The 26,920-nt window shown below is 32.5% G+C and overlaps 3 protein-coding genes across 3 annotated transcripts; 1 reads left to right on the top strand and 2 right to left on the bottom strand.

The window, feature by feature from the left end:
• Nucleotides 1–5,751: 5,751 nt before the first annotated feature.
• On the bottom strand, nucleotides 5,752–6,515 carry LOC25490286 (uncharacterized). The gene has a single exon (XM_013606792.3). The coding sequence runs from the start codon at nucleotides 6,387–6,389 to the stop codon at nucleotides 6,066–6,068; it is 324 nt and encodes a 107-aa protein (XP_013462246.1). The 5' UTR covers nucleotides 6,390–6,515; the 3' UTR covers nucleotides 5,752–6,065.
• Nucleotides 6,516–17,286: 10,771 nt separating this feature from the next.
• On the top strand, nucleotides 17,287–19,118 carry LOC25490287 (uncharacterized). The gene is made up of 2 exons (XM_013606793.3): nucleotides 17,287–17,557; nucleotides 18,367–19,118. Exons 1-2 carry the CDS (start codon nucleotides 17,439–17,441, stop codon nucleotides 18,572–18,574), a joined length of 327 nt encoding a protein of 108 aa, XP_013462247.1. The 5' UTR covers nucleotides 17,287–17,438; the 3' UTR covers nucleotides 18,575–19,118.
• Nucleotides 19,119–19,151: 33 nt separating this feature from the next.
• On the bottom strand, nucleotides 19,152–26,910 carry LOC25490288 (lysine histidine transporter-like 8). Its single transcript, XM_013606794.3, has 5 exons — nucleotides 26,504–26,910; nucleotides 25,426–25,559; nucleotides 20,256–20,686; nucleotides 20,039–20,170; nucleotides 19,152–19,800 (listed from the first exon to the last, which is right to left on the bottom strand). The coding sequence occupies exons 1-5, from the start codon at nucleotides 26,851–26,853 to the stop codon at nucleotides 19,315–19,317; spliced, it is 1,533 nt and encodes a 510-aa protein (XP_013462248.1). The 5' UTR covers nucleotides 26,854–26,910; the 3' UTR covers nucleotides 19,152–19,314.
• Between the last annotated feature and the right edge of the window lie 10 nt (nucleotides 26,911–26,920).

Consider the following 26,920-nt stretch of genomic DNA (forward strand, 5'->3'; position numbering starts at 1 on the left):
TCGTTTAAAAATTGATTCATGTAATCGTTAATCTTAGTAATTTACCCTTGCATTGTTTAATCATTTAAAATTTCGTCCATCTTCCCATTTAATCATTGTCATGTCACTAATTTGATGATGTGGCAATCACTATCATACATGAAATTCCAATTCTTTCTTCAATATTTTGTCCTCTTCTTCAGGGAAAATTGGAATTTCATGTGTGGTAGTGATTGTCACGTCATCGAATTAGTGACGCGGTAGTGATTAAGTTGGTTAAAGGACGAAATTTTAAATGATTAATGATTGCAAGGTTAGTTTGCAAGGATTAGCGAATACATGGACCAATTTTTAAACGACTTCTAATTGCAAGAATGAAATACATATTTAAGCATTTTAACTTTGTATACAAAGTGACAAATAGTATCAGAAGTTCGAACATAGTTGTGAGGTCTCATGTTCGAACTTGAATTAGGTACAATACCGACAAATGAGTTAGGTGTTACAAACGATTTAATGATCTACTAATAATACCTATAATCTATATTCTTACTATAACCGTTTTGAAAAGGAATATTTCTAATTCTAACTCAATCTATGTAAAACTCACTCAAAGAATAAAGAATATCTTTCATTTTTAGGTCATACTTCATCCAATATCAATTTTTTAAGATACCCTTCTCACACTCAAGCATGTACATCTAGAATGTGACTCAAGCAGATGATCGAATAAATATCAGCTAAGAAATATCAATATGACAACAATAAATGAAAACGGGCATGAATTGAGTTTGGAGACACATAAATGTTTTGTCTTTGTTCTTTGTACGAAATTGACACCAATTAGGAGCTTGTTACAAAAGCTACATACAATAAAGAGTCAACAAATATCTGCTTACAAGGGCAAAAATCAATTATCTTGAGAAAATTCGAGTTTGGTCACAAGACTCATCTAAACATGTTTAATTTCTAACAAAATAATAAATAAGTAAATAAGCAATTACCCCCGTGAAATAAACAAAACGTCAATTATTCTCCCTGAAATTGCACAACGTTAATCAATTTATCCTCTCCGTCAAATTTTTTTGTTAGTCAACATGACGTTTTGCAAATATCCCCGAAGTTTTGCACTTATGTGAATATCAAATTCTTACTCTAATACATATTATACGAAAAAAATTACATAATGTATCTTAACTTATAGATCATGATAGATTTTTTTTCACTACGATCTTGTGGTGTGTCAATCAATTAATGTATCTGAACTCCATTCAATTTATTCCTCTCTTTCTCTTTCTTATAGCTGCCAGTAAGTTGTAAGGATAAGGATCCATTTACCACAAGATTGCCCAACACTTGCGAGAGGGCCATAGCATAAATTAGACCTTCTAAACACACTACGTGCATATTTAGATCGACCGACAGTAAAATTATCTTTGAAGCTTTAGAAAAAACCATGTGATCCCACCATAGTTTAATTAAACTCGCTATAATTGCCTAATTACGAACATGCAGTGATTCGTCGTTATATGCCATCAAACTTGAGTAAATACAGAGTATTGTATTTAGTAAAAAAATTCAACATACTGATGAGTGCACATGTCTAGACCGTGTGAACAAAATATTTACAAGAGCTGACACACGTTGTCAGGAGTTATTCTGTATCCAAAAACCAATGGCGACTGCTTATTACGCATTAGTGAAAAACAAGCATACAGCTAGCAATGTTCCCGTGATCTTCGCAGTCAAAGTGTCATTCATATTCATATAGTCTTCTACTCTTTATGCCGGAGTCCGACCATACACATTATACAAAGATTCATGCCACTATTATTGTTTTTTTATGTTAAATTGTTTCTTGTCAAATCACATTGACGATAAATTTTCTCAAAACCGAATGATAACTTTGAACTGCATAAAGTAAAACTGAGTTTGAACTTGATAAATTAAAATTACCATATTTCAAATCAAATTAAGGATAGATTCATCCTTGCTCGTGCATTATAAAAATATTCCTTCAGATCTAAACTTTCCATGACAGGAGAATTATAGCAGCAAATTTCAGCTCCACACTGACATCTTTAATGTTCATAATTTTTTTTTGGATAACCACAAGTACAACCCACAGCCTAATATGAATGTATTTCAACCATAAAATGTGGGAGTAAACAGGGGTTGATATGCACCTAAAGACTTCCATAAATCAGATTTTTGCTTTAAAGTGACCCTACCACAATTATCAAGGGAAAAAAGAACAATTGAACATTTTTTTTTTTAATTTAGTTGTTAACCTATAGTGTCCAACACATACTCAAACAAACACGCACGGGGATTCAAATAAACACACGGGGAGCGGGAAATGCGGTGATCTAGGTTCGAACTCGTGATTCCACATAAAAATGTCCCCACAACTAGCCAAATCACTAAGTTGTAACAAGCAATTACTATATCACAAAATAAATCATATAGGTGAAATAGTTATAATTGAAAAGAGTTTAAAGAATATACACTAAAAGTGTAAAACTTTTTTGCACATTTATCTAATCAAGATTTTGTCACGTAGATGTTTTTTGAAATATTTTAGAAAATAATATAATAAAGTGGTATTATAATGAAATCTGATAGATGATTGTGGAAAAAAGGTTTTACACAGCCAATGTATAGTACTTAAACTATAGGAAAAAACAAATCAAAAGTAAGAGACAACGTGATTTTTGTCTGAATAAAACTAAAACAGAGAGGTCAATATCTTCTTTATTTCTCAAAAGAAATGGAAGACTCCATTTATGAGAGAGACATATAAATGTGAGATTAAAATGAGCAAATTTTAAAACTACTTGTATACATGGGTCCCTTCAAACTCTCTGTGTCTTTATCTCGTCAAATGGAGCCCTCTATTTCTTATGAGAGAGGATTCCAAATCGAGTATAATATATAGAATGCAAGTTTAGTACGATACACATTAATCCTACCTTACGGCTGGAAATTCAGAAACAATCAAACAAGCAGTATAACAAGACTCACATTTCAAATACCTTAGATCAATCATACAAATGTTGAGATACAAAGATATCTCGATCCTAGAATCCAAGTAGGGTGGTTGAAGCAAAAAACTTCAATTGTAATTTGAAATAGAAAAGTACCAGTCAAGTTTAAAAGAAAATTTCACAACACACAAATATATTGTATGAGACTAAAACTGGAGTGGCAAAGAATTAACAAAGAAAATAAGATCAAAGTTGCAGAGATGAAAATGGTAAGATAGACAGGTGGCTTCACAACAGTATGTAAGAATAATACAAATACTAGGGACAAAGCTGGGGGTGACTGTCATTGTAGAAAATATGGTTATCGTGTAATGTCATATGGGTATGTCTGGAGAATAAACACATAAGCAGGAGTAGGAAGAGTTAAACAAGTAGATGATAGTATTTTTTATTTTTTTTTGTAGAAGTAGTAGATGATAGCATAATAGTCAGAGATTAAGAAAAACCAAAGAAAACTTAAGCCAAATTATCAAGAGATTTAGAAGTAATCAAGTAAATGATCTAATGTAACTTGTAGACTTAATTCAGTACCTAATATTGTGAAAGTGGATTAATCCATGTAGTTAACTTCGCCCAATAAAAAAACAACTGATTGTTGTTGTATATTTAAGAACAGACAATTAAGAATACAAATATTAGGGAGAAAGCTGGGGTGACCACAAATAAAGAAAAGATGGTAATCAAATTATGTGGGGTATCTACATAGAATAACTGCGTAAGCACGAGAAAGAAATAGTGTAATAGCTGGAGATAAAGGAAAACCACCGAAAACCATGTCCAATTTATAAAGATAAATTTAGAAGTAAACAGTCTATTTGTGAACTTAGCGCATGACATAATATTGCAAAGTTGATTAATCCACAAAGCCAACCTCATGCAATAAAAAAAAAAAAAAACGTATAATTTTTTTACCTGCTGATTAATAATTAATTAGTATTTTTTATTCTTTAATGAGCATCCTTATACTCTAGGCGGGTCATCTTATCAAGTTTAAATTGAAATAAGATCTACACCCGAACAAACACTAGTGATCAGGGGCATCCAGAAAAGTTTTGGATCTCAAATTGACCTCCAAATTAGTGGGATGGCAAACCTTTTCAGAATACATTGTTAACATAGCTAATGAGCTCTTACAGTAATACACTAATATGGTATACCTAATGCTAAATAATTTATTATACAGTTTAAACATTTTTATCCCTATAACACATGGGTATCAGTTTTCGTCCTTAAAAAAATTGGGTCAGGTTTTGTCCCTAACTTTTTAGTAATTGCTTTCATCCCTGATCATGTGGCACCAGACATTGGGAAAGGCAAAAAAAATCGTCCATCAATAAAATGTGAGAGTGAAATGGCAAAGACCCACCTGAAGGGGGTTGAATAAAATTGGTTTTCATTTTTCAGTTCACCTCAGTGGCCATTGAGAGTCACAGCGAAAGATGAGAAAAATAAAAATCTAAGAACAGGCGGAGAGGAAGATAGGAATTAACATGCTACAATGATAATTCTAGGCAAAATTGCAGAAAAATCATTGGTTGAAAAAGCTACATTTTCGCTTACTGGTAAAATACGGGCAAGGGAGTGTCGAAATTTGGGGCCTAACTCAACCTTACAAAACCGGCTCATTAGGTGAGGAGTGCCTCCTCTTTATAAACTCTTATCAAGGGTCTTATCTATCCGAAGTGGGACTTGGGTTTTTCCCAGTAAAGAGAGGGGAGGTGAAAGGAATGGCAGGGAAAGGAGGGAGATGGGGTGGCAGGAGAGGATTTTGGCTATGTAAAAAAACCTCATTGGCGTGCGTGTATGTAATGCCACACGGCCACGTGACCATGTTGAGGTGGACTTCTGTGAGCCACATCATCACATATCAGGAAAAAACAATGATGCGGCACTAGCCCTCGCCGACAATTAAATTTGAAGGACCAGAATCAAAATACAAGGTTATTTAAGTCCTCCTAGTACTAACAGAAGTGAAGTGATGTGTTGCGTGTGCAACTGTGTGAGGAGATTTGGTAATGGAAAAAGGGGCATTTATCATGCCAAACAAATATACTATTGGCAAAAGCAAAGAGCAAACTGACCAAATCAAGAGTGTAGATTCATTTATTTATGGTTTCAGGGTGCACTATGATAAATAATAAACCAAATTCAGAAACATTGAGAGATAGAAAGGTCAGGGAGGAGAACACTTGAACCGTTGTAAATATTTGATTCAAGTACTCGTGGTTCTCACTGATGGACCTATTCATTATTGTTTCCAAATACTTAATTAAGTTCGCAAATCAGGGATATGAATGTGGATTAGGGATTCAAACTAGGATATGGCCCAAATAAACTCAGCAACTGCAAAGGTCGAAACCATGTTGCCATAGCACAAAATAAAACAAACTTAGGATTTGCAAACCTACCAGTGATTGCATAATGAAGAAACTTAGTGTTGATGTGCAGTGGAAACAACAATGATTTGACAACAGAAACTAAGCAGCACCAACAAGGTCACTTAGGGCCTGCTTGGATTGGTTTATTTGAGCTTATCTACTAGCATAAATGCCTGTAAGACTGTTAGGGAGAAATTTTGAAAACAGCTTATGACATGTTCATAAGCTGTTTTCAACTTATTTTATAATTTTTGAAAACATCTTATAGCTTGTAGCTTATGCAAAAATAATTTTATTTTATTTCATCTTTGTTATAGAAATAACTTATACAAAGGCGCTTATCATGATAATATAAATGTAAGAAGATCGAATTACTAAATGTAAAAATTCATGAATTTGCTAGGTTTCAGGACACCTACGACCCTTGTTTCTGTTCTTCCTTTATTCCTTCAGACGGAAAATTACATTCAAATTGAATACGAATTGCAGTCACGCACGGTTGAAGTACAATCATCAAACATCCTCAACAAGAAAACTACACTATATTCCTAGCACCTAGTCTCAAAACCCTAGTTTCCATTATCAGTTACGACAACAATTTAAAAGGAGGAGCTGAGAAATCATGTAGCATAGAAAATACTCACGGGAAGTAGAATGATTGCTATTCATTGAAGAGACTACGAAGGCGAGAAGCGAAGAGACCAGTGGAATCTTGAGAAGCTTCGTGAAGCAATGAAGTCTTGATATTTTTCATACGATCGGTGAGTGAATCGTGTTCTTCCCTCAGATCATGAGTATCCTCTTGGAGTCCATGGATTCGGTACTTTTGTCCCAAAGATTTCATGCTTAAGAGAAGAATTCCAGTCATTGCGAAAAGTTGAATGAAGCTGTCCTTTCGTTTCATCGCGTTCGCAAAAAAAGTTAGCTTCTTCTTCGAGTCAACGGCACCGGCGGCATTCGGTCGGACTGAGGAGGAGGAAGACATGGTCACACCACTGATAGCTGCCTTCTTTCACTGCTTGTTGTGATTCAACGCCAGCCACAGCCTGATGAGTGAGCGTCTATATACTGTTATACTCCGATAAAACCTCAAGGCGCTTTGAGTTTAATGTCTTCACAAATTGATTTTAAGTTTTTTTTTGTCCGGGGTTCAAAACGCTCTATATAAAATGCAATATTCCTACCAACAGAGTCAAACTCACGGGGATGATTTTAAGTTATTTTGATCACACGTATTTGTAAATGTTTATTGTTTAATTTAATCATTTTGCCACGTTATCGTTTTTGTAACGTTTGATTAATAAAATGACTAAAATTCTCTCAAAATAAAAAATAACTAAATTGAAAATGTTTACAAATTTAAAAGGCTTGTGTGTGACCATGAAGACTTATGTGCGACCAAAACAACTTAAAATGTTAATCTCTTACAAACCTCAAACTTAAAGGACCTGATGTAATTTAGCCTTTTTTTTAAGGAAAAACCTTAGTATTTTTTATAATTTCTTTTTAGGCTTCATATACCGGGCGTAAGTGGTTCAGACAAAACGAACAAAAATTCCAAATCGAAAAAGTATTGACTTTGTTTGGTTCGGTTTGAACCGACCTAACCGATCTAGTTTAATTTGGTATTTTATGCTTGATGTCGAGATCTAAAGAACGGCTGAATCGAACTAATGCTTATCATATCCCTTCAATTTACTAATATCATTCATTCTTCACCTCATACACGCTTAAGTAAAGTTAGGATGGTGAATTGAAATTTGACGATTTAAGTTGAAATTGTAGTTTTTTTTTTGTTACATTTTGAAATTTTAGTTTGAAAGTATTTTTTAATTTAACGGCGAACTTAATTTTATGATGTTTAAATTTCAATTTTGGGAGATAAGTTAATGCAGAACCAATCGGTAACTTGATTAGGCGGTTTTTGTTTTTATCACGGTCTTTCCAACAAATATGGTCAATCTTCACTTTGTTGCAATCAATTAGAGAATGTAAGGCTTACTACATCCGTTTAATTTATTTTTTTTATCAATGTAACATCAGGGAGTTATCTCCATAACCAGGATATATCTATCAATCAGACGTATTGGTCAGGTTAAAATGGGGAATTTAAAGGGCCTAAGAGATATCAATAAGGTCTAAAAATAAATTATCTAGTACTTTTTGATACGTGGAGTATGAAAAATAAACTTGGTCCAAATAGTAATACAGAAAACAAATAAGGTTGAGTCTTAAATCATTTTTTAGGTTTAATTGATCTACCGGTCCTTTAACTTATTTTTTTATTCAATTTGGTCTCATAAGTCTTAACTTTCTCAAACACGTCCTTTAACTTATTTCTTTTATTCAATTTAGTCAAATTTTGATAATTTTAATCCCCTAAAAAAAGAAAGGCTTAATTGCACTTTTGGCCCCCTATCTTTCCAAAAGTTGCGATTTTAGCCCCTAACTAATTAAAATACAAAACAGCCCCCTATGTATTAGATCTTTGGCAGTTTTGGCCCCCAAGGCCACTTTTGACTTAGTCTTCACTGACGTGGCACCCACATCCCTTAAGTGAGGTGCCACGTGTCGACCATTGTGGGTGCCACGTCAGCAAAGACTAAGTCAAAAGTGGCCTTGGAGGCCAAAACTGCCAAAGATCTAATACATAGGGGGCTGTTTTGTATTTTAATTAATTAAGGGGTCAAAAGTGCAATTAAGCCAAAAAGAAACCGTTGAATTACGGAGGTCTATCAGATTTTATGGTGTATCACCAACACTTAATTTTTTACTTTATTCATCTTCTTCCTCCATCTTCATCTTCTTTCAACCTTCATCATCCCATTAAAATTATTCACATCTCTCATAAAAATCTAGAAAAATAAAATTAAAAAACTCAAATTAAACACCGCAAATAAAATAAAATAAAACTCACAAATTAAACCATACAAATCCAAAAAAAGAACTAAACAAATTCATATCAAACCTTTTCTCCCAAATCCAAACCTGCAATTTATTTCTTATTCATATTCATAGATCGAAGCTCGTTCCAAGATTCGGTTAAAGTTTCACAAAATTGCAACTCCTCAATTCTACAGCTCTAAGTTTCACACATAGTTTTGCTGAAACGCAACTCTTGAATCCTAGAACGTGAAATTATGAACAAAACAACAACACCAAATAAACAGAAGAAAAAAAAAACCTCTACCAGCAATCAGCCAGCGACCAAAAGAAAAGCAAAACACCAGATAACTAAAACACACCAAACAACAAGAAACAACATGCAAACACAATCGAAGTCGGTACAAATCAATTGGATTTGGAAGTTCGGATGAAAGGCCAATTGGGGATTTTGAGGTTCTACCCAATCTATCAAAGTAAGGGTGGAATAATCACTGTAGATGTGAAGAACAGTGGTACTAAGGAGTATATTCATATGGTAGTGGAGAGCTTACTGTTCTTGAGGGAGAGTCACATTCAGATCTGATTGTTGCAGGTGGGAATGAAAGTTTAGGATAAACTATTTTTTGTGAAAAAAGGTGGGTTTTTTCCTAATGAAAGGGTACGATTTAAAAAAGGGTAAATCGAAGCCAACGTTGAGAGAAGAAGGGTGAATGAATTGGAAAAAAGTAATGGAGAAGAAGAAGTAATGGAATTCCATAAGAGAAAAAAATAAATTCGGTGTTGAAGAAGATGAAATTTGTTGGGTTTAGTAAATAAATCAGATGGTGGTGATACACTGTAAAATCTCGTAGACCTCCGTAATCCAATAGTTTCTCTTTTTAGGGGATTAAAATTATTAAAATTGGATCAAATTGAATAAAAGAAATAAGTTAAGGGACGTGTTTGAGAAAATTAAGACTTACGGAACCAAATTGAATAAAAGAAATAAGTTAAGGGACCCGCAGATCAATTAAGCTTTTTTTGTATTTTCTTTTTGAGGAGGCAAATTATTTTTTGTTTATTTTATACACTTATGTGATGAATTTTTTAATTTTGGTTTAATTGCACTTTTTCCTCCTATAGTTTGTCAATTGTGCGATTTTGCACCCCATAGTTTTAAACGAGCGATTTTGCCCCCTATAGTTTCCCCATTTTTGATTTTATGGTCTCCATGACATTTAGTGCTGATTTTTATAATTAATGTGTGCCACGTGTGTAATTCCATTTTTTAAAAAAATAAAAAAAATGGTATTTTTTAGATTTTGAGAGAAGGAGCACGTGGTTTTTATTTTAAGAAGAAATATCACGTGTCTCGTTCTCTCAAAATCTGAAAAATACCATTTTTTTTTTTTTAAAAATGGAATTACACACGTGGCACATATTAATTGATAAAAAACAGACATATCAGCACTAAATGTCATGGGGACCATAAAATCAGAAAGGGGAAAAATATAGGGGGAGTTAAAACTATAGGGTGCAAAATTGCACAATTTGCAAACTATAGGGGGGAAAAGTGCAATTAAGCCTTTAATTTTTAATAAATAATAACAGAAAAATGTTAACGAGTGTCTCTGATGTACTCTTTAAGCATCTAAAATGGTAATATTTTATGAAAGTTTGTGTATTTATTGCATTGAAAATTGAAGCTTTTACTTTTTTAAAAAATAATTTTTTCATTAGGAATACTTAAAGAGTGTCCCGAGAACACACGTTAACAAGACCCGTAATAATATTGTAATAAAAATTAGGAATTGTTCAAGATAGTTCAAGTTTAAATATTTACGATAACAATCATGAGAAATGTTAGGAACACCGTATTTCTAATGTCACTTTAACACTCACTCTTTTGAAATTGTCCGCGTGAGTTCAACTCAGTTGATAGAGACACTACATAACATATGTAAAGTAGGATTCAAACTCTAGACACTCTACTTCTCCTCATCTAACATCTGTGAGCTCGGATCATTAAACTAACAAAAAACTCCTTAAATTATACATTTTTTTTTTCAATCATGCTCTCCACCCTGCAGCCGTTCCAAATTTACCCTTACGCACCTTAAGTAATGCAGTGTTACTATTGTCGTACAAAACCCATCAGTCCAAACTCCAAGCACCATTTTCTTTCCCTCCACCTTCAAAAACCCAAAAAGTGTAATTTTTTGGGTCAAAATTCTCATCCCAAATCATTGCAAATCGTCATGAAGCAAGTTTCTACGCTCATCAAGCACCAAATATCATGTATTGTATCATCAAAACTCATCTCATTTTGCTGGTTTTTGTGGTTGGTTCGTCTGATTTTCGTAGGTAATAGGGCTAGGTGCGCAATTTTAACTTGCGCAAGTAGTAAAGGATGCGTGACTTGAGTCACGCAAGTGTTAAAGTGTTGCGTGACTTAAGTCACGCCATTGTGCTCTCTTGATTTTTGAATTTTTTGCGCCACTTTTGTTTTTGGTTAGCATGTTCCACAAGTAATTTATTTATTCTTCCTTTGTAAATTTTTTTATTTAATAGATATATAGTGAGATGGTTGACAATGTCGTGGATGATGACGTTGAACCGAAACCGGCCAAAAATGAAGCTTCCGGTGAAGGTTCCGGCGATGTCAAACCAACCGTTAATTTGAAATCGTTTAAAGTCCAGATTCCAATTCAAGCTCGAATTGGTAAAATTGAAGAACCTAAACCGATACCTATTAGTGTTATTTGTGAAGCTCGCGACACCGCCTCATTTTTTACAACAAATGCAAGATGGAGAGAGCGAGAAGAGTTACTTACTTGGGTTCGTCGACAAGGGATAAAGGCCGGATTTGGTGTTTGTATAGATAAATCCGTTTTAAAAAGGCCGTACTTGATGATGCAATGTGAAATGAGTGTGATATACAAGTCACCTAAGACAAGGAAGAAACCGAACATTTAAGGCATTGGCTCAAGGAAATGTAACTGTTTATTTAGGTTGAAAGGTTTTTTTGATAAAGATACAAATGATTGGTGGCTTACAATGCTTTGTTGAAATGTAATTTGGACGAGTTGAAGGCAAAACTTGATGCCTTCTTTATCCAAATTGGTTCAAAGCATAGAACACATATTGTCATAGTAAATGTGTCAGGCCTGGACTTGGGGGAGGATAAGGAAGAGGACTTATGGAAGACATTGTATTATCCACAACTTCTCAAAGATGATAGTGACGTTGATTTCATGTTAAGGGTAATGGTTGAGAATAACACTTTGTATCTTTTTGTCCGATCCGTTGAACTGTAATCATTATTTAAGTGTAATAGTGTAATGTTTTCCGAATTTGTGTTTGTATTGTTGAATTTTAATGAATTTGTGTTTATGTAATTTGACCGTTTATGTGAGATTATGTAATTTTATAAATTTATGGACAAATTTGTGTAATTTGGATCGTTTATGTAACGCTCCTATTTCTATTAAAGCAATTAAACATGCGAATAATACATTTATTCAAGAAATAGAGATTACGTCTTATTCAAAATTCAAAAACCGATAGACATGTATGTAAACCTCAACAGTTACAGCGGAATATAAATCAGAGTGATCAAATATATACATGCCATGAGCAAATAAATCATGTCTCAAAGGTAAATCTCAAAACCCAAACATACGGGTAGTCATCTACAAAATCATAATCCAATGGAAGATACAAACAACCTAATCTAGACCGCACAACAAGCCTAGATCAGAGCCGACACGACCCGATATCGGAGAAAGCTCCCGATATCCCACGCAAAGACTCACCGAGTGTAACACCCCGTTACCCAAAAGCAATAAAATAGCATAAATACATCAGAGTAATTTCACAACGGCATGTTACACGTCATTTCAAAATTCCTTAAATAGAAAATAAAGCTATTTAATTCGACATGTTTAATAACTTCAAAGATTATGCAGCGGAAAGTTTGCATTTCAAATAACCACAACAACGGTTAAAATTCTCCAAATAATATCTTGGCATAAAGCCTAACAACAATATCAACCATCAAAGGGCCACATCATCAAGTTCCAAAAATTGATACATAGGAGGAAAACAACAAGAAAATGAATAATAGTTCCCATCCCACGTATCAGAGCCCTAGACACGACATTGAGCCACCACCTACTACTCAGGATCATCTGCAAGTTACCCATAGGAAGGGCAACGTTTTCAAGCAGAAGGGGTGAGATTCACAACAATAAATATAGATATTAAAATCATCAAATGAATCTAACACCCTATTACTTCGAACATATTAATCTTGCAAATATCAATATTTAATTCACAAGCCACAACAACATCACCATAATAATCTATTTAGCAAGTATGTATACAATGTACATATTACCAATAACATCAACAACACATCAAGATCACAATGAATATATATAAATAAATGTATATTCAATATCAACATCAACATCAGATAAAACCGAACAACAACCAAGACTCATGCAAATGACATGACCACTGCTAAGACACCATCTTAGACTTCTTAATGAAATGCATTATGCATGTGGTACCAATCAGGACCGAAGCCCTCACCGCTGTTGAGCAACTAGTACTCCAGGACCGAAGCCCTCACCGCTGTTTTATGCATATGCAATGGACCTACTTGTGTATATCTACATACAACTGACCATGCAATGCAACTCCATGTGACTCCATAAAATACAACATGTATGGTTTAATAAATAAATCATACATCATAGCCATCAGCAATAGCAACAACCAGCAATTCATCAATCCATAATAATGCACAATTACATAAAACTATGCTCAACACATCAACAATAAGTTACTACTATCCATGCACGAAAATCAACACTCAGGAACTGAGTAGCTCGCCTCGCGAGCACATCTGCTCGCCATGGCGAGTTCACAAAAACACTAGCTCGCCATGGCGAGTTCAAGGCGAACTCGAGGCGAGTAAAAATCAGGTACTCTCGGGAAAAAGTGACATTTTCCCACTCAAACTCCAATTCTAAACTCTCTATTCATCTTTTTAACCGAAAACTTTCACCATTCATCATTAATATCATCTAGGTACCTTAAACCATCCCCAAAATATCTTATAACAACTTTTCAAAAATCAAGTTTTATCCAGGCTTACTCGCCATGGTGAGTTGGACTGCTCGCGAGGCGAGTGATGAAGTTGCTCACTCGCGAGGCGAAGCATGAATGCTCGCGAGGCGAGCGATGAACTTCTGTACGGGCAGAAATCTGGTTTTTCCCCAAAATCCCATTTTTCTTCCAATCACTCCCCAAATCAGTTTACAGATGCAAATTAACTTTCTGTATACACTTAGAACCTATTTCTAACATCAAATTCATGCTTACAACATCAAAACCCACAATTTCAACATAAAACCCAAAATCCCCAATTTTTACCAAAACCTGTTAAACTCAAAATCAGACTTTAAATTCTACACTATTGAAGTAAACCCCAACCTTACCTTAGAAATTGAAGAAGAAATGCACAGCAAAAAGGGGTTCATCTGGTTTCTCTCTCTTGCTCCTGGTTTTCTCTTCCTTGGCTTGGTTTCACGTAAAACTGTTTTCTCACGTACAATAATTCTAACTTCTATTTTCTTAACTTCCCACTTAAGAGTAACTCCCTCCTAATTACACTTAACTCCCCCAAATTCCTAATAACTCCAATTAATTCCCCAAACACCAAAATAATTAATATTTCATACTTATTCTAATTATTATTAAATAAACCATATAATAAAATAATACACCTCATAAAACACCCAAAAATCACCTATATACAAATATATGCATATATATACTCCGCATAAATCATCAAACATCATATATAATAATATATATATACTCCACATAATAAAATAATTAAATAAATAATTAGGGCGTTACACCGAGCACTACTCCTGCACAACGTCTACTCACCCATACAGGCAAGTAGGCAGTTGAAACCACTGGGGGTAAGCATTACATTATCATAATCCAGATAATAATCAAAACAAATAATATCATGTACTTGAATAATAATAGTTATACATAAATACTTATATCACAACTTGATAGTTCATATCCACATATATCAATCACATGAATAATTATCCAATCATAAATATTCATTCACAACATCATTCATAGACAATCATTAGCAACATTCATTCATCTCAATTCATCACCAATCACATAATTCACATAGGACTCATGCTATGATATGCACTTATGAACACATAAATGCATGCGGTACCAAATCTCAACAAGGTCGTCACCTTTCGATGCCACTTGCACATCGATTGTAAGGGCTCACACCTGCCTTACAATAATCTCGAAGTAAAAGAGTCATCCATTTTACAGCAACAACGACTATGATGCATGGACATGTGTAATGACTCGATAATGCGACAACAATTCTCAATCTCAACTGAATATATAGGACAACACCCAATTATATTGATTATCTCCACAACATTGCATTACCAAGAAAACATGCCCACACACAATTAAATCATAGTATTCATCATTCACACAATAACTTGATTATCAACAATCAACAATGTCATTCAACATCAACCTTTACATCTACTACATCATAAGTAAGATAGCATATACATCTCATGATAATTATAATACCAATCATTCATACAATTTCACTTAATCATACAAGAATGGTCATGACAATTCATAAGACAATACGACACAAAGATTCACTATACCACCTTTTCACAAGGTTAATTCTTTCATAAAAACACCCCTAGATGATTAGGATAAAGTCCCTACACTTAGGAAAAAGTTTGGAACCAAATGGAGCAAAGAAAATTGCATTTTTGAGGTTTTTGGTCAAACAGCATCGTGGCACGTTGGTTTCCCATCGTGGCACGATTTTTCCAGAATCAGACAAGCTGAAAACCTGGTCAAAATCGTGGCACGTTGGCCCCGAATCGTGGCACGATTGTGGCTTGACAGACAACATCAGATTTTCAACTTCTACGTTTTCGCGCATAAAAATCAAACCGTTAATCCGTTTTCGATGCCGTTTTCGCCTACATGCTCCTAACACTTAGCACTATCATAATGCACAGAAAAATCCAAGTTTTAACAACCTCAAATTCATTTTACAAACCTCACACAAACACACATTTTCCAAAACGGTTAACAATTGAATTTTCAAACGAAACTTCCGTTTTCTTCCAAAACGACTCGACTAACGTAACCATAACATAAAAACAGAAATTCCATCAAGTTTAACTCATCCAATCACATAGACAACTCAGTCAACAATTTTGTATATCAAAATTCACTTTGGGTTCTTCACTTGAACATCTAGCACAACTTCACCAATACAAACAACTTATTTCATAAAATGGAATACTCATGATATCATTCAAGGAAAACAACATATCTACTTCAACAACACTTCATTTAGACATGAATTCAACCATAATTCAACAACACAATATCCCAATCCAACAATTGAGCAAAACACATAAATATCCATTTTCACCAAACTAACAACAACAACAACTTATTTCACAACAACAAAATTATGAATCATGCATACCCAAGTCATGAATTAGCATTCATAACATCACTTAACAACAACAACATCTATTGATCATGAAACATATCACAATTCATCAACAACCATGCATAATTCACCAATTGAGCATAATTTACAAACTACTCATTTTCATACATCATGAACTTGCAATTTCATCATCAACCATTCATTTAACATCAAATTAACATATCCAAACATATCTCTACAACATAAGCACGAATTTCAAAGATTGGGTTCATGATAATCACTTATTCTCATAATCAATTATGCATAGAATCAAGAGAAAAAGAATTAACCAAATGATTATGATAAAGACTAACCCCCTTACCTTAGATAAAGATTAATCCCAACTTAGGCTTCACTTTAGCTCCTAAGCTCACCCAATCTTGATTCCTCAAGCTCTTCTCTCCAAAACCCTTCTCTTCACCTCTTTCTCTCTCTACCTCTCTCTAGAAATGTTTGTGAAATGAATGAATTGGTTCTTCTAACACAACCCTAGTGTTATCTCCACTAATGGGCTTAATTTAGTTTCTAGTGGGCTTAACTCATTTCTATTCAAACCAAAAATATTACTACACTCCAAACGATATTTCAATTAATAACGGTAAAATGTCACTAACGGTAAAATCTAATCACTACCTTAGTAACTTAGTAAAATAAGGGTTCTCACTAATTATTAAAATAATTCTCACCAAAATTACCATTTTACCCTTACCCGCCAAATGACTAAAATACCCTTTTAATACGGTAATCCACGTAAATGCACCCGATGACAATTAAATACACATAAGCACAAATAATCACACACAAACACATAATAAAAGTAATTAAAATAAATCTAGCTAAAAATCGGGCTGTTACAGTTTACGTGTCATTAAGAGTGTTTAAGTGATTACGGGTCATTACCGACGAATTTGTGTAATTTGGACCGTTTGGATCATTACGTGTGATTATGTGATTGTGAAAAAACGATGTTTTTGTGTAATTTTGATCGATTGTGTCGTATTATCCAATAATCTTGTTAAACTGGCGTAAGTCGGTTCAATTACGAGCATCTTAAGGTTACGGGTCTTTGATGACACATATTGCATTCAATGCATATAAGTACAACACTTATCGCTGTACTGATATATTAGTAGAGCGTGAGTTAACTCAGTGTTTTACACTTGCGCAGCTTAATTGACACAGCCTCACGCAATGTTTACACTTGTACATCTTAACTTGCGCAGCGTTAATTAACTAACACATAATTTTTCACTTACGTTAATTAACTTGCACAAGGGTAAATTTTGAACAGCTGCAGGACGCGAGCAAAATGTCTAACCGGAGGGCAGAATTCTTTTATTTTTAAACGTCGTGTTGGAGGAGATAGTTTGGGCCATTGAACATCACAAGTTTTTTTTGGGCTTAATATGGAACAAAACACATTGATTGAACGCTGATTGGTTGATCTTTCTAACTAACCACATTCGTTTCTGGCTTTGAAAAAGTCGCCATAGTCATCGTTTTGATTTTAGAGAGAGAAAATCATCAGAGAGAGTTTATGCTTAGAGAGAGAGAGGTACCAGGAGCAATACAATGATAACGCGATCGAATCTTGCAGAACAGCTGCGAGATTATCAGATTCGATCCAAACATGACTGGGCCTCTGTCTCCTTCTTCTCTTCCACTTCTTCCAATATCACCAACACTTCCAAGTATGCCAATTCAAACTATTCATTTTAATTTTAATCACCCAATTATGAATATTTCTCTTGTTTATTATGCCAAATCAAAATCAAACCGCCATGTATTTTATTTTTTTATTTCCATTTTTTCATTAACCTATCTGAATCACAAATTTGACATGGACCGAATTTGATTTTGATTGCAAAGTTTTATTCTTCCTCTGAATAATTTTATGATGGAAATTGTCGGTTATCATGTAGAAAGTATTTTATAGAATAAATTTGTAGGCAGCTTGGTTGTTTGGATTGGTATTTCAACATGGGTTTTGACTTTTGATTTATATTATTTCATATCTATTTCCTTTTGTTAGAATGTTAGTCATAATCTTGGATGTGAAAATTGGCTTCAATTATTAGATTCATTGGCTACAAAAGCAACATCAGGGCATGTTAAATTCCATGTTTTAGCACATTTGTTTAAAATGCCTGAATGAGAGGTATTTGTTACAAACCAAAAGTTTTCTTGGTATCACTTAAATCAGCAACTTAAATAATTAGACTCTATTTTTTTTTTATCGCATGGAACTGGATAATGGTGTTTTCTTGGCTTAATGTGTTTATTTTTGCATAAAATAATGAAAAGGAAAGATGAAATGTGTTATTTGCTTGGATTGATTACTTTCTGGTGTAGTTGTTTATGGCAATTGATTTCAGGCCTTGAGTTTCTTATAAAAACTTGTGGTGTGGAGTATTTCTTGATGTCTTTTTATTAATGCTCTTTGGGTATCATGATACGATGAATATTGATGTTTTTCGTTTACTCTTTTGCTGTGTTGCAGGGTGGATGTGGTGGTCTTTGTAATATGGGAACTTGTTATATTAGCTTTCCTGGTTTTTTCTGTTGTTTCTTTGTACTTTAAGCACATCCAGCTTGCTTTTATATTAGTCTGCATCACAGTGCTTTTGCTTTTATGCATGAAAATTACAAAGCAAGTAAGACTGGCAAGGAAGAAGAAACGAAGGATGCTTCTTCCATTGTCAATGTAAAGTGGTATCAACTATCAAAGATTGATCTTGGGTCTATTTCCTTTTCTCTCACCACCTTTTTTACTGGAATTGGATCTCGGCCATTCATGAGCATTTACATTGATCCGGCTTCTCATTCGTCATTGAATCATGTTACTTCTGATTCTTCCTATCGCAAGTTGACTAGAGAATAGAAAGGATGCTTTTACATCCAAACAAGCATATCCAGTTGGAGGTGGTGTAACTTAGATGTGCCAGGTTCTTGTAACGTATATCTATATATTTTGCATTTCTTTTTTGTTTGTGTTGATGTATATGTAGTACAACTGATGCAAGTTACTATGAAGTTTTTGACCCTTTGCAAACTTATATGTTGTAAGTTCGAATACTACCAGGCGAACTCTTGTGTAAAGACAGCATAGAAGCAAGTAGTTTTAGCTGTGTGATATTATGCAGAAGGTGCTTAATTTTTGGCACATTCCACATATTAACTTTGTTGTATTACCACACATTTAACATGAAATTGTCTTATGATTCATCAATGATATGGGAAATTAAATTGGTAGTTGTGGTTGCTATAAGTGAAGCATTGTATAAATTTCGTCTCACGAGTCATATGTGCTGCTTCGCATTGTTGTTTGTAAAACCCTAGCAAATGCTGGCAAATCAACTTCTGCGGTACTGATTTTTTGTTGTTACAAGAGAGCGAAAAATATAACTTACAGGGTAGTTATTGAGATAGTATAATCTGAATCTTACTACTATGGATTGAAGAAGTGGATCTGAATGCCCAGTGCTACAATGCCCCAAATCGCTCCTATTACAATCAGTACACTTAGAATCATGCCAACTGCTCCTAGCGTCCAGTTTAGATACCAAGTTGTGCTATGCTTTTTTGGTTTCTTAATCAGTATCCACATGAAACAGGGATAAGCTAACGTTATTGGCAGAGCAACTCCTCCAATGAGGCCTGCCAAACTTGGCAAGAATGGTAACGCTATAGAAATGAAAAAGGTCAGGCAGCCGAAGAGACTTCTGAAGACTATTCGAAGCCACCTCGGACAAGGTTTGTTCCATTTGCTGGTGTATCTGAATTCTAAATTGTCAAATATTGGCATTGCATAGATTTGGAAAGAGCTGAGGCCGTTGATGACAACCAGCAAACTTGTCAAAGCGATGATGAACTTTGATGTATCATGTTCATGGTACTTTTTCAAAGCACTTAACATTCCTCCGTTGGAAGGCATCTGCCATCAAATAGAACCAAGGGTCACCTGTTAATGAAGCTAATGTTTGAAATGAAGCAACTTTATCGGCCTCATGATTCTAAAAACTTGCACATTGAGATATGATAAATATGCAATTTTGTCCAAAAATAAACATTCAAACGACACAAAAACTCTTTTTTTTTCTTTCTTCTGATGTACACATCTAAAGAGACCTTGGTGATGAAAAAAGTTACTCCCTAGTTGAAAAAGCACTTACTAAATTTCCATAGGCCCAATATCCTCCAATGGCTAGGGGAAACAAACAAGAGGCGATGACTAGATAAGCAAACATAACCCCTTTCCACATTGCTAAGCGTGATGGATTCTTAGAATCTGAACGTATGGTTCCCTTCAATAAAAGCACAAATGCTTATAATTGTTAAAGAAAAATCAAAATGTTTAACAATGAACATGGTCATATTTTTTGTCGCTACCTGTATTTCTAGTACAAGATTGTGACCTCTAAAAGCAAAGGCAATGATGCCAAGTGCATTCCACACACTGAAAATTCTTGTAGCTTGTGATTGTCTCCTTGGTGGCTCATAGGACACATTATCAAGCCTACCTTGGTAAACAGACACAATCCATATAAGAGAACAATAACCTACGGCTGTGATAGCTCCTATCAGAGAAACCCCTGCAATTGAATTAAGGTTTGGAAGCTGAGCAAGCAAAATGGCAGCCACAGTAAATACCAAGTACCACTCTATGGTTTTGAGTTGGTATAAACTGCATGATGAGTCTTCACATACCATCTGAAATAATATCTTCATTGTGCCACCTCCAATCATAATCAGTGTCACGCATGTTCCACCAGATAAATACTGGACGGGGAAGAGTACCAATATCTTTCCTAGCTTTTCTCCTGCAATTTCGTTTATCTTTAAATAACGATAAATTGACGGCAAATTTTGAATTAAATTTTCTTCCATTTTTCTTTGTTCATGTTATCGAAGTTATATATGTGGACCAACCTTGCAAAACATGTACAAGTAAAATATACTATAAAATCTTGACCAAAAAAAAAAAAACTATAAAATGGATGTTCAGTAAAATATAACGGACTCAGTCTTTACCAGTAAGGTAAATTGAAAAATAAACCTATTCAAAGTCAAAAACAAATGTTAGATTAGAGGGAGACAAATTTTGGTAAATACAACTCCTATTTTATTATTAAAAAAAAGTTCAGAGTCACGTTTAATGTAAGTGATTAGACACCATAGTGTAACTTTTTTGAAATAGATCTACCTTAAAATAGAAGTGATTACAAATAAAAAGTTTCATTGATTGAATGTCATTATTCAACTTTAATTGTTGTCTCTGGTTAGGAACATATGCACGCATAGTGTAATGTTGACCCTCGTTCATTTTTTCTAGATTATCCTCTTTTATTTAGGAGGTATTTACCATCTCATGATATCAACCAATTAAAATGTAATATACATTGACAACATTAAATATCAATAAATGAATCAATTTTTTCTAAAAAAAAAATCAATTGTAATCAAAATGTAACTTTTAATACTTTTAATTTTTATTTAATTATAGACAATATTACATTAGAGGTCCTTTATCTTATTTATTTGTAACACTTTGGTCCTTTATCTTTATTTTTTTGTTCAGGTCTTTTATCTCTCATAAAAGCACATATACATCATTTTTCTCATTTTTTTATTAAAAAAATACATAATTTTATTTTTTTTAAATATATTTTTATTAAAAATAAAAATAAAAACCCCGAAATATGATGAAGATGTTCATCATATTCATCTTCTTCCTTTGAATATTCATCATCTTCATTGAATAAAAAATTTTCTACAAATATCACGAATTAATGTTATGTTCCTGTCAAATCTTCTTTTAAACACAAAAATCAAAACCCTATGGAAAAAGAGATTTAGTTTCATCACAAAAAAAAAAAAATTATATAAATTGTCACACTGTATATTATTATTATTATTATTATTATTATTATTATCTAACTCAATATTCAAACTCGGCATAAAAATAACCCCAAAATTGAGAGCAGCTTTACACATCAATTTTGTTGTTTTCAGAACAATCTTAACTTTCGTAAAGTCTAACCCTTCCGCCAGTGACAAAGCCTCCACCATCCGCCTTGCAACATTTGTGAAATTAAGGTTTTGATTTTTGTGTTTAAAAGAAGATTTGAGGTTAATATAACATTACCTCACTATATTTTAGTAGATTTTTTTTTTATTTAAAGAAGATGATGAACATCTTCATCATATTTCTGATTTTTTTTTCATTTTTAATAAAAATATATTTTTAAAAAATAAAATTATGTATTTTTTAATAAAAAATGAGAAAAAAGATGTACATGTGCTTTTAAGAGAGATAAAGGACCTAAGCGGGAAAAAATAAAGATAAATGACCAAAATGTTACAAATAAATAAGATAATGGACCCCTAATGTAATATTGCCTTAATTATATTTAGGTATTCAATCTTAATTAATTTAGACTACATGACTGACTTAGAACAATTAAAATTTCACATCAAATTTCTTTCATCTGAATGTCCTTAAGTTTATCATTTACATTCATAAAATTTCTTATTCCCATTTCAATTGTTCAATTTTGTCGTTCCAAACTGCCGCATTTTTCAATATTCGTGAGAAATATCGTCATCGTTCGTTTGATTTTAAATATCGTGAGAATTGCCGTTATTTCCATAACCACGTCAGGTATGGTGACTTGATTTTTCTTGGTTGTGAAGTAGTTAATTATAACAATTGAGTTAGTCATCTGTTGTACTTTGAGGACTGCTAGCAAGTGTTGCCGCTGTGATGTTGTGGGAGTTTACTAGCTCTTTTTTTCAGTTGCTGCTGAAATGGTTATGTCATGAGGCTTTTGTTCTTTTGTTTGGACTTTAAGACTTTGGCTGATAGTGAGGCAGGTATATGCATGTTAGCAGATTTTATTAGATTGACTGCTTAAATAAAAAAATAACTCACGATACCAGACGCGGTTCTAGAAACAACGACAATTCTCACTATAATTGGAAAATTGGAAACTACGGCAGTTTAGAACGACAAAATTGAACAATCAAAATGGAAAGAAGAATGAAAAAGAAACAAGAATTGATCAATATGGAAGAATAAAGAAGAAATTTTTTGAATGAATGATATGTTTTTGTTCTCACGTTCGGGGTTTTGAAATGGAAGAAATTTTATGAATGTAAGTGATGAATTTAAGGACATCCAGATGAAAGAAATTTAATGTAAAATTTTATTTGTTATAACTCATGTAGTGTAAATTAATTAAGATTGAACACCTTAAAATAATTAAATAAAAATTAAAAGTATTAAAAGTTACCTAATGATTAAAATTAACTCTTTTATTTTTAGAAAAATTGATTCATTTATTTGACATTTAATATTGTCTATGTATATTACATTTTGATTGGTTGATATTATGAGAGGATAAGTATCCATAAACAAGAGAGGGTAACGTAAATCTCACCGGAGTTATGTTTGTTTGAACTACATAAACACTGGTCTTTTTTTCCAGAACACATACCCTTTTAACTTCAAAAGCTATCTTCTTTTTTAGCGAACCTCCAAAAACAAACTTGAGCTTATAAAACGTATAGACCCACCCACCCACTCACTCACTCACAAATAAATCGTGTTAGTATAATACTATGGATTATTAAATCTAAGATGCGTAAAATAGTACTTATTAAACAAGATTATATTATTTTTTTGTGTGAATAAAACAACACTTATACAATTGAAAATAACACACAGTCTTGCTTTAAATATAACACGATAATAATTTTTAAGAAAAAACATGAGATACATGTATAATATGATAAATCAGTAATATAACTTTTTTGGGTACACATTAGATTATTGAGTTCTTGAAAATGAATTATCCAGTTTGCGAGTGGTAGATATATTGTTTTATAATATAAACCAATCATTTCAAAGGTTAACATAATATTAAGGGTCTGTTTGGGAAACCTAAAAAAAGAGCTTTTAGCTTTTAGCTTATAAGCTCGTTTGACAAAAAAAGTTCTGTTTGGTAACACTTTTTCACCATGAGCTTATAGCTTATTTCACGAGCTTATAAGCTATTTTTCAGAAGCTATTCCAAGTAGTGTTTGAGCTTATAGCTTATAACTTCTCACTTTTTCTTTCAATTTTACCCTTATTATTTCATTTAAATTGTATTTTTATCCATCATAATTTTTATAATAAGCTACGTAATAAAGACTACTATCCCTTTATTTCAATTTTTGTATATATATCAGCTGGCCTTTTTTTTTTTTTTTTTTAAATATATACCTTCGTTTTTTTTTTTTACGGAATAAAATACTATTATTCTACTGGTGTTACTTTATTTTTTATTTTTTTGAGGTAAGTGTTATTTTCTTTATTCTCTGTTATTAGTATTACTCTATTAGTGCTACGTTTTTTTTTTGAGGTAAATGTTATTTTTTTTATAAAGTAGAAACACTTAAATGATAATAAATATAAGATAAAATTTTAGTGAATAAAATTTAATTTAATTTATAATACATATGATATATTAAATTAATAAATTTAAAGTATTTTTTTAAAGAAAAATTAGTTTACAAAATTACAAATACTTAAATTAATGATATAATTTTTATTATGAATGAAGAATACCCTTTATGTCATTTTACATTTATCAGCTAGTTGAACCGCTATTTTTACCAAACACTTCAGTTAGCTTATCAGTTAAAAGTTATCAGCTATCCGCTGTTTTTACCAAACACGAGTCTAAATTAATATCTAACAGGGTGCATGCAATATTTTAAACAACAGATATACTGTGTGTGTGAGAGTATATGCATTGGAACGCGCGAATTGCGAGTCGTTTTTTTTTTTAGACAAAATTAAAATAAGTTAGCATTTATTAGACATATAAAAAAAGTTGGCATTTATTAAATACAAGTATAAAATACTAGTAACACTCTCTAATATACACATCTCAATCCACTATCTTATACTAGTTGAAGTTTTATTGAATGTTCATATTATATTTAAGAAGCATCAAGAACATTGTTGAAAAAAACTCAAATTCCACATCGAATAGACAAGACTTTTAATAAGAGTTTATATAGAGGAGACAATCATCACCTTACAAGACAATTTTGTAAAGATAATATAGATCCTAAATTTCAACAAACATGTCAAAATTATGTACATTAAAGACCAAAAACCAACGGAAAGTTGTGGAGACGATAACATTCTGTTTTATTTTTTATGGACTAAACCCAAAATTTACTATATTTTTTGGCACAGTACTAAAATATATTTAATGTGATATTGTGTATTTTAAAATGAATATATCTGTATTAAAATAAATCAAATATTGTATATGTAAATTGTTCCTTTATATATGAAGTCACCTTCACTTGTTAAATTAAAAAGAGAGACTCTGCATGTGAAAATGTTCTTACATCTTACGTTTAGTTTTCATTATAAGGTTTTTGTTTATTTTAAAACCTGTACAAAAATAAAATTTACAAATTTATACTTGTCCTGTTGCTGATTTTTTTTTCCTTCTATTTTTCAAATTTTAGGCATACGCAAAAAACTAACAGAGCTTACCAAATGCTGCCATAGCAAGTTTGAGGTATCTGCTATGACGTATCCCTGTGTCCGATTCGTGTAGCTGAATCAGTAACCACAAGGTGTATAACTGCCATGTGAAAGCCACACATAGACATAATATTCCCCAAGTCCTGCATCAATATTACCAACTTAATAACAAGTGTTTTACCAAAAAAAAACTTAATAACAAGTGCTTGTAATAACCACAGAAAAAAAAGTACTTGTAATAAAAATTCAATTAATTACGATGATTGTTTTTGCTATTAAAAAAAACCTAACGACACAGTTTGTTATCCGTTTGATTTCCATTCACGTGTATTATAATTTTATGTATGTATAATTGTTAAATACGTGTAACCATTTCTCTCAAAAAAAATAAATATGTGTAACCATATCAATTACAATGCAAAGTTTTTACTACATTGTTGTTCAATTATAATTGTTAAATGATTAAGTGAGTTTGACTTTATTTATAACTAAGAGTCATAGATATGATTAGTTGATAATGTAAAAAATTTATATCGATCATGCATCAAAATTAAACTCTTATAATAATATTATATTATATTATATTATATTATATTATATAATATAGTCCATTATTTACACTCCCATAAAAAAAAGTAGTTGTTAAACAAGTTGATAGAAGGTAAAGAAAAAAAAATTAAAAGATTAAATTTGTAATATTTGATAAAATTAACGATCGGATAAACCGATAAATATGAAATCAAATAAAAGAATATTTTTAAATAATATTATATTTTTCAAGTAAGATAATATAAAATTGAAAGAAAAATATACGTTATAAACTTCTTTTTTTATTGAGGAATACGTTTTTTTATAGGAAATCGTTAGTTAAAGTAGTTTATAAAAAACACTAGAATCTAGTAAAAATGCAATATAAGCTCGTGGAAATTTTTTGTTATCAACTCTAGTTTGTTTTCCTCAAAAAAAAAAAAAAAAAAAAACTCTAGTTTGATATCTGCTATAAGCTGGTGATTAGTAGTATAAGCTGGTATAATACTATATGCAGAGTGACATGCTGGTTATTTATTGAATTCAATAGTAGTCTCACCAGCCAAGAGTGGTGAAGGCCAAAGGAAGAACAAGTGCTTGAAATCCAATTCCAGAACAAAGCAAATGAAAAGCAGCATAGTAAGCGTTTCCTTTTCTACAAGCAGTGATTGGAAGCCAATCATCTTGTTGGTCAAACTTGGTGAAGTGACCAACTTCTTCAAGAATGTTTTCAATGACTTTCTTCAATGGAGTAGCTAAGGGAGTGTTCATAAAACGAGAATTATAAGGGCTTTTTGGAAAGCTTATTGAATTTGGAGAATGTATTTGATGATTAACTTGAACTTGAACTGGAGGAGTTGAGATTGCCAGAGAACTCTGTTTTTTCACTATTTCCGCCACTTCCTCCATAATGTTAATTTGCCAAAGTTTTGGCTTTGTGTCTCAATCTTCTTTTTTGAAGTTAAAATTCATGAGT

The sequence above is a fragment of the Medicago truncatula genome, chromosome 3 (genome assembly GCF_003473485.1).
Source record: "Medicago truncatula cultivar Jemalong A17 chromosome 3, MtrunA17r5.0-ANR, whole genome shotgun sequence".
In the NCBI taxonomy this organism is placed as follows: domain Eukaryota; kingdom Viridiplantae; phylum Streptophyta; class Magnoliopsida; order Fabales; family Fabaceae; genus Medicago; species Medicago truncatula.

Excerpts from the sequence above, each read along its gene's own strand:
- LOC25490288 (XM_013606794.3), bottom strand. The coding sequence starts at position 26,853 with ATGGAGGAAGTGGCGGAAATAGTGAAAAAACAGAGTTCTCTGGCAATC. Across the intron at positions 20,171-20,255 it reads ATCTTGTACTAGAAATACAG|GGAACCATACGTTCAGATTC; the intron begins GTAGCGACAAAA and ends CTTTTATTGAAG. Across the intron at positions 19,801-20,038 it reads ATTGGGCCTATGGAAATTTA|ATGCCTTCCAACGGAGGAAT; the intron begins GTAAGTGCTTTT and ends ATTTGATGGCAG.
- LOC25490286 (XM_013606792.3), bottom strand. The coding sequence starts at position 6,389 with ATGTCTTCCTCCTCCTCAGTCCGACCGAATGCCGCCGGTGCCGTTGAC.
- LOC25490287 (XM_013606793.3), top strand. The coding sequence starts at position 17,439 with ATGATAACGCGATCGAATCTTGCAGAACAGCTGCGAGATTATCAGATT. Across the intron at positions 17,558-18,366 it reads AATATCACCAACACTTCCAA|GGTGGATGTGGTGGTCTTTG; the intron begins GTATGCCAATTC and ends GCTGTGTTGCAG.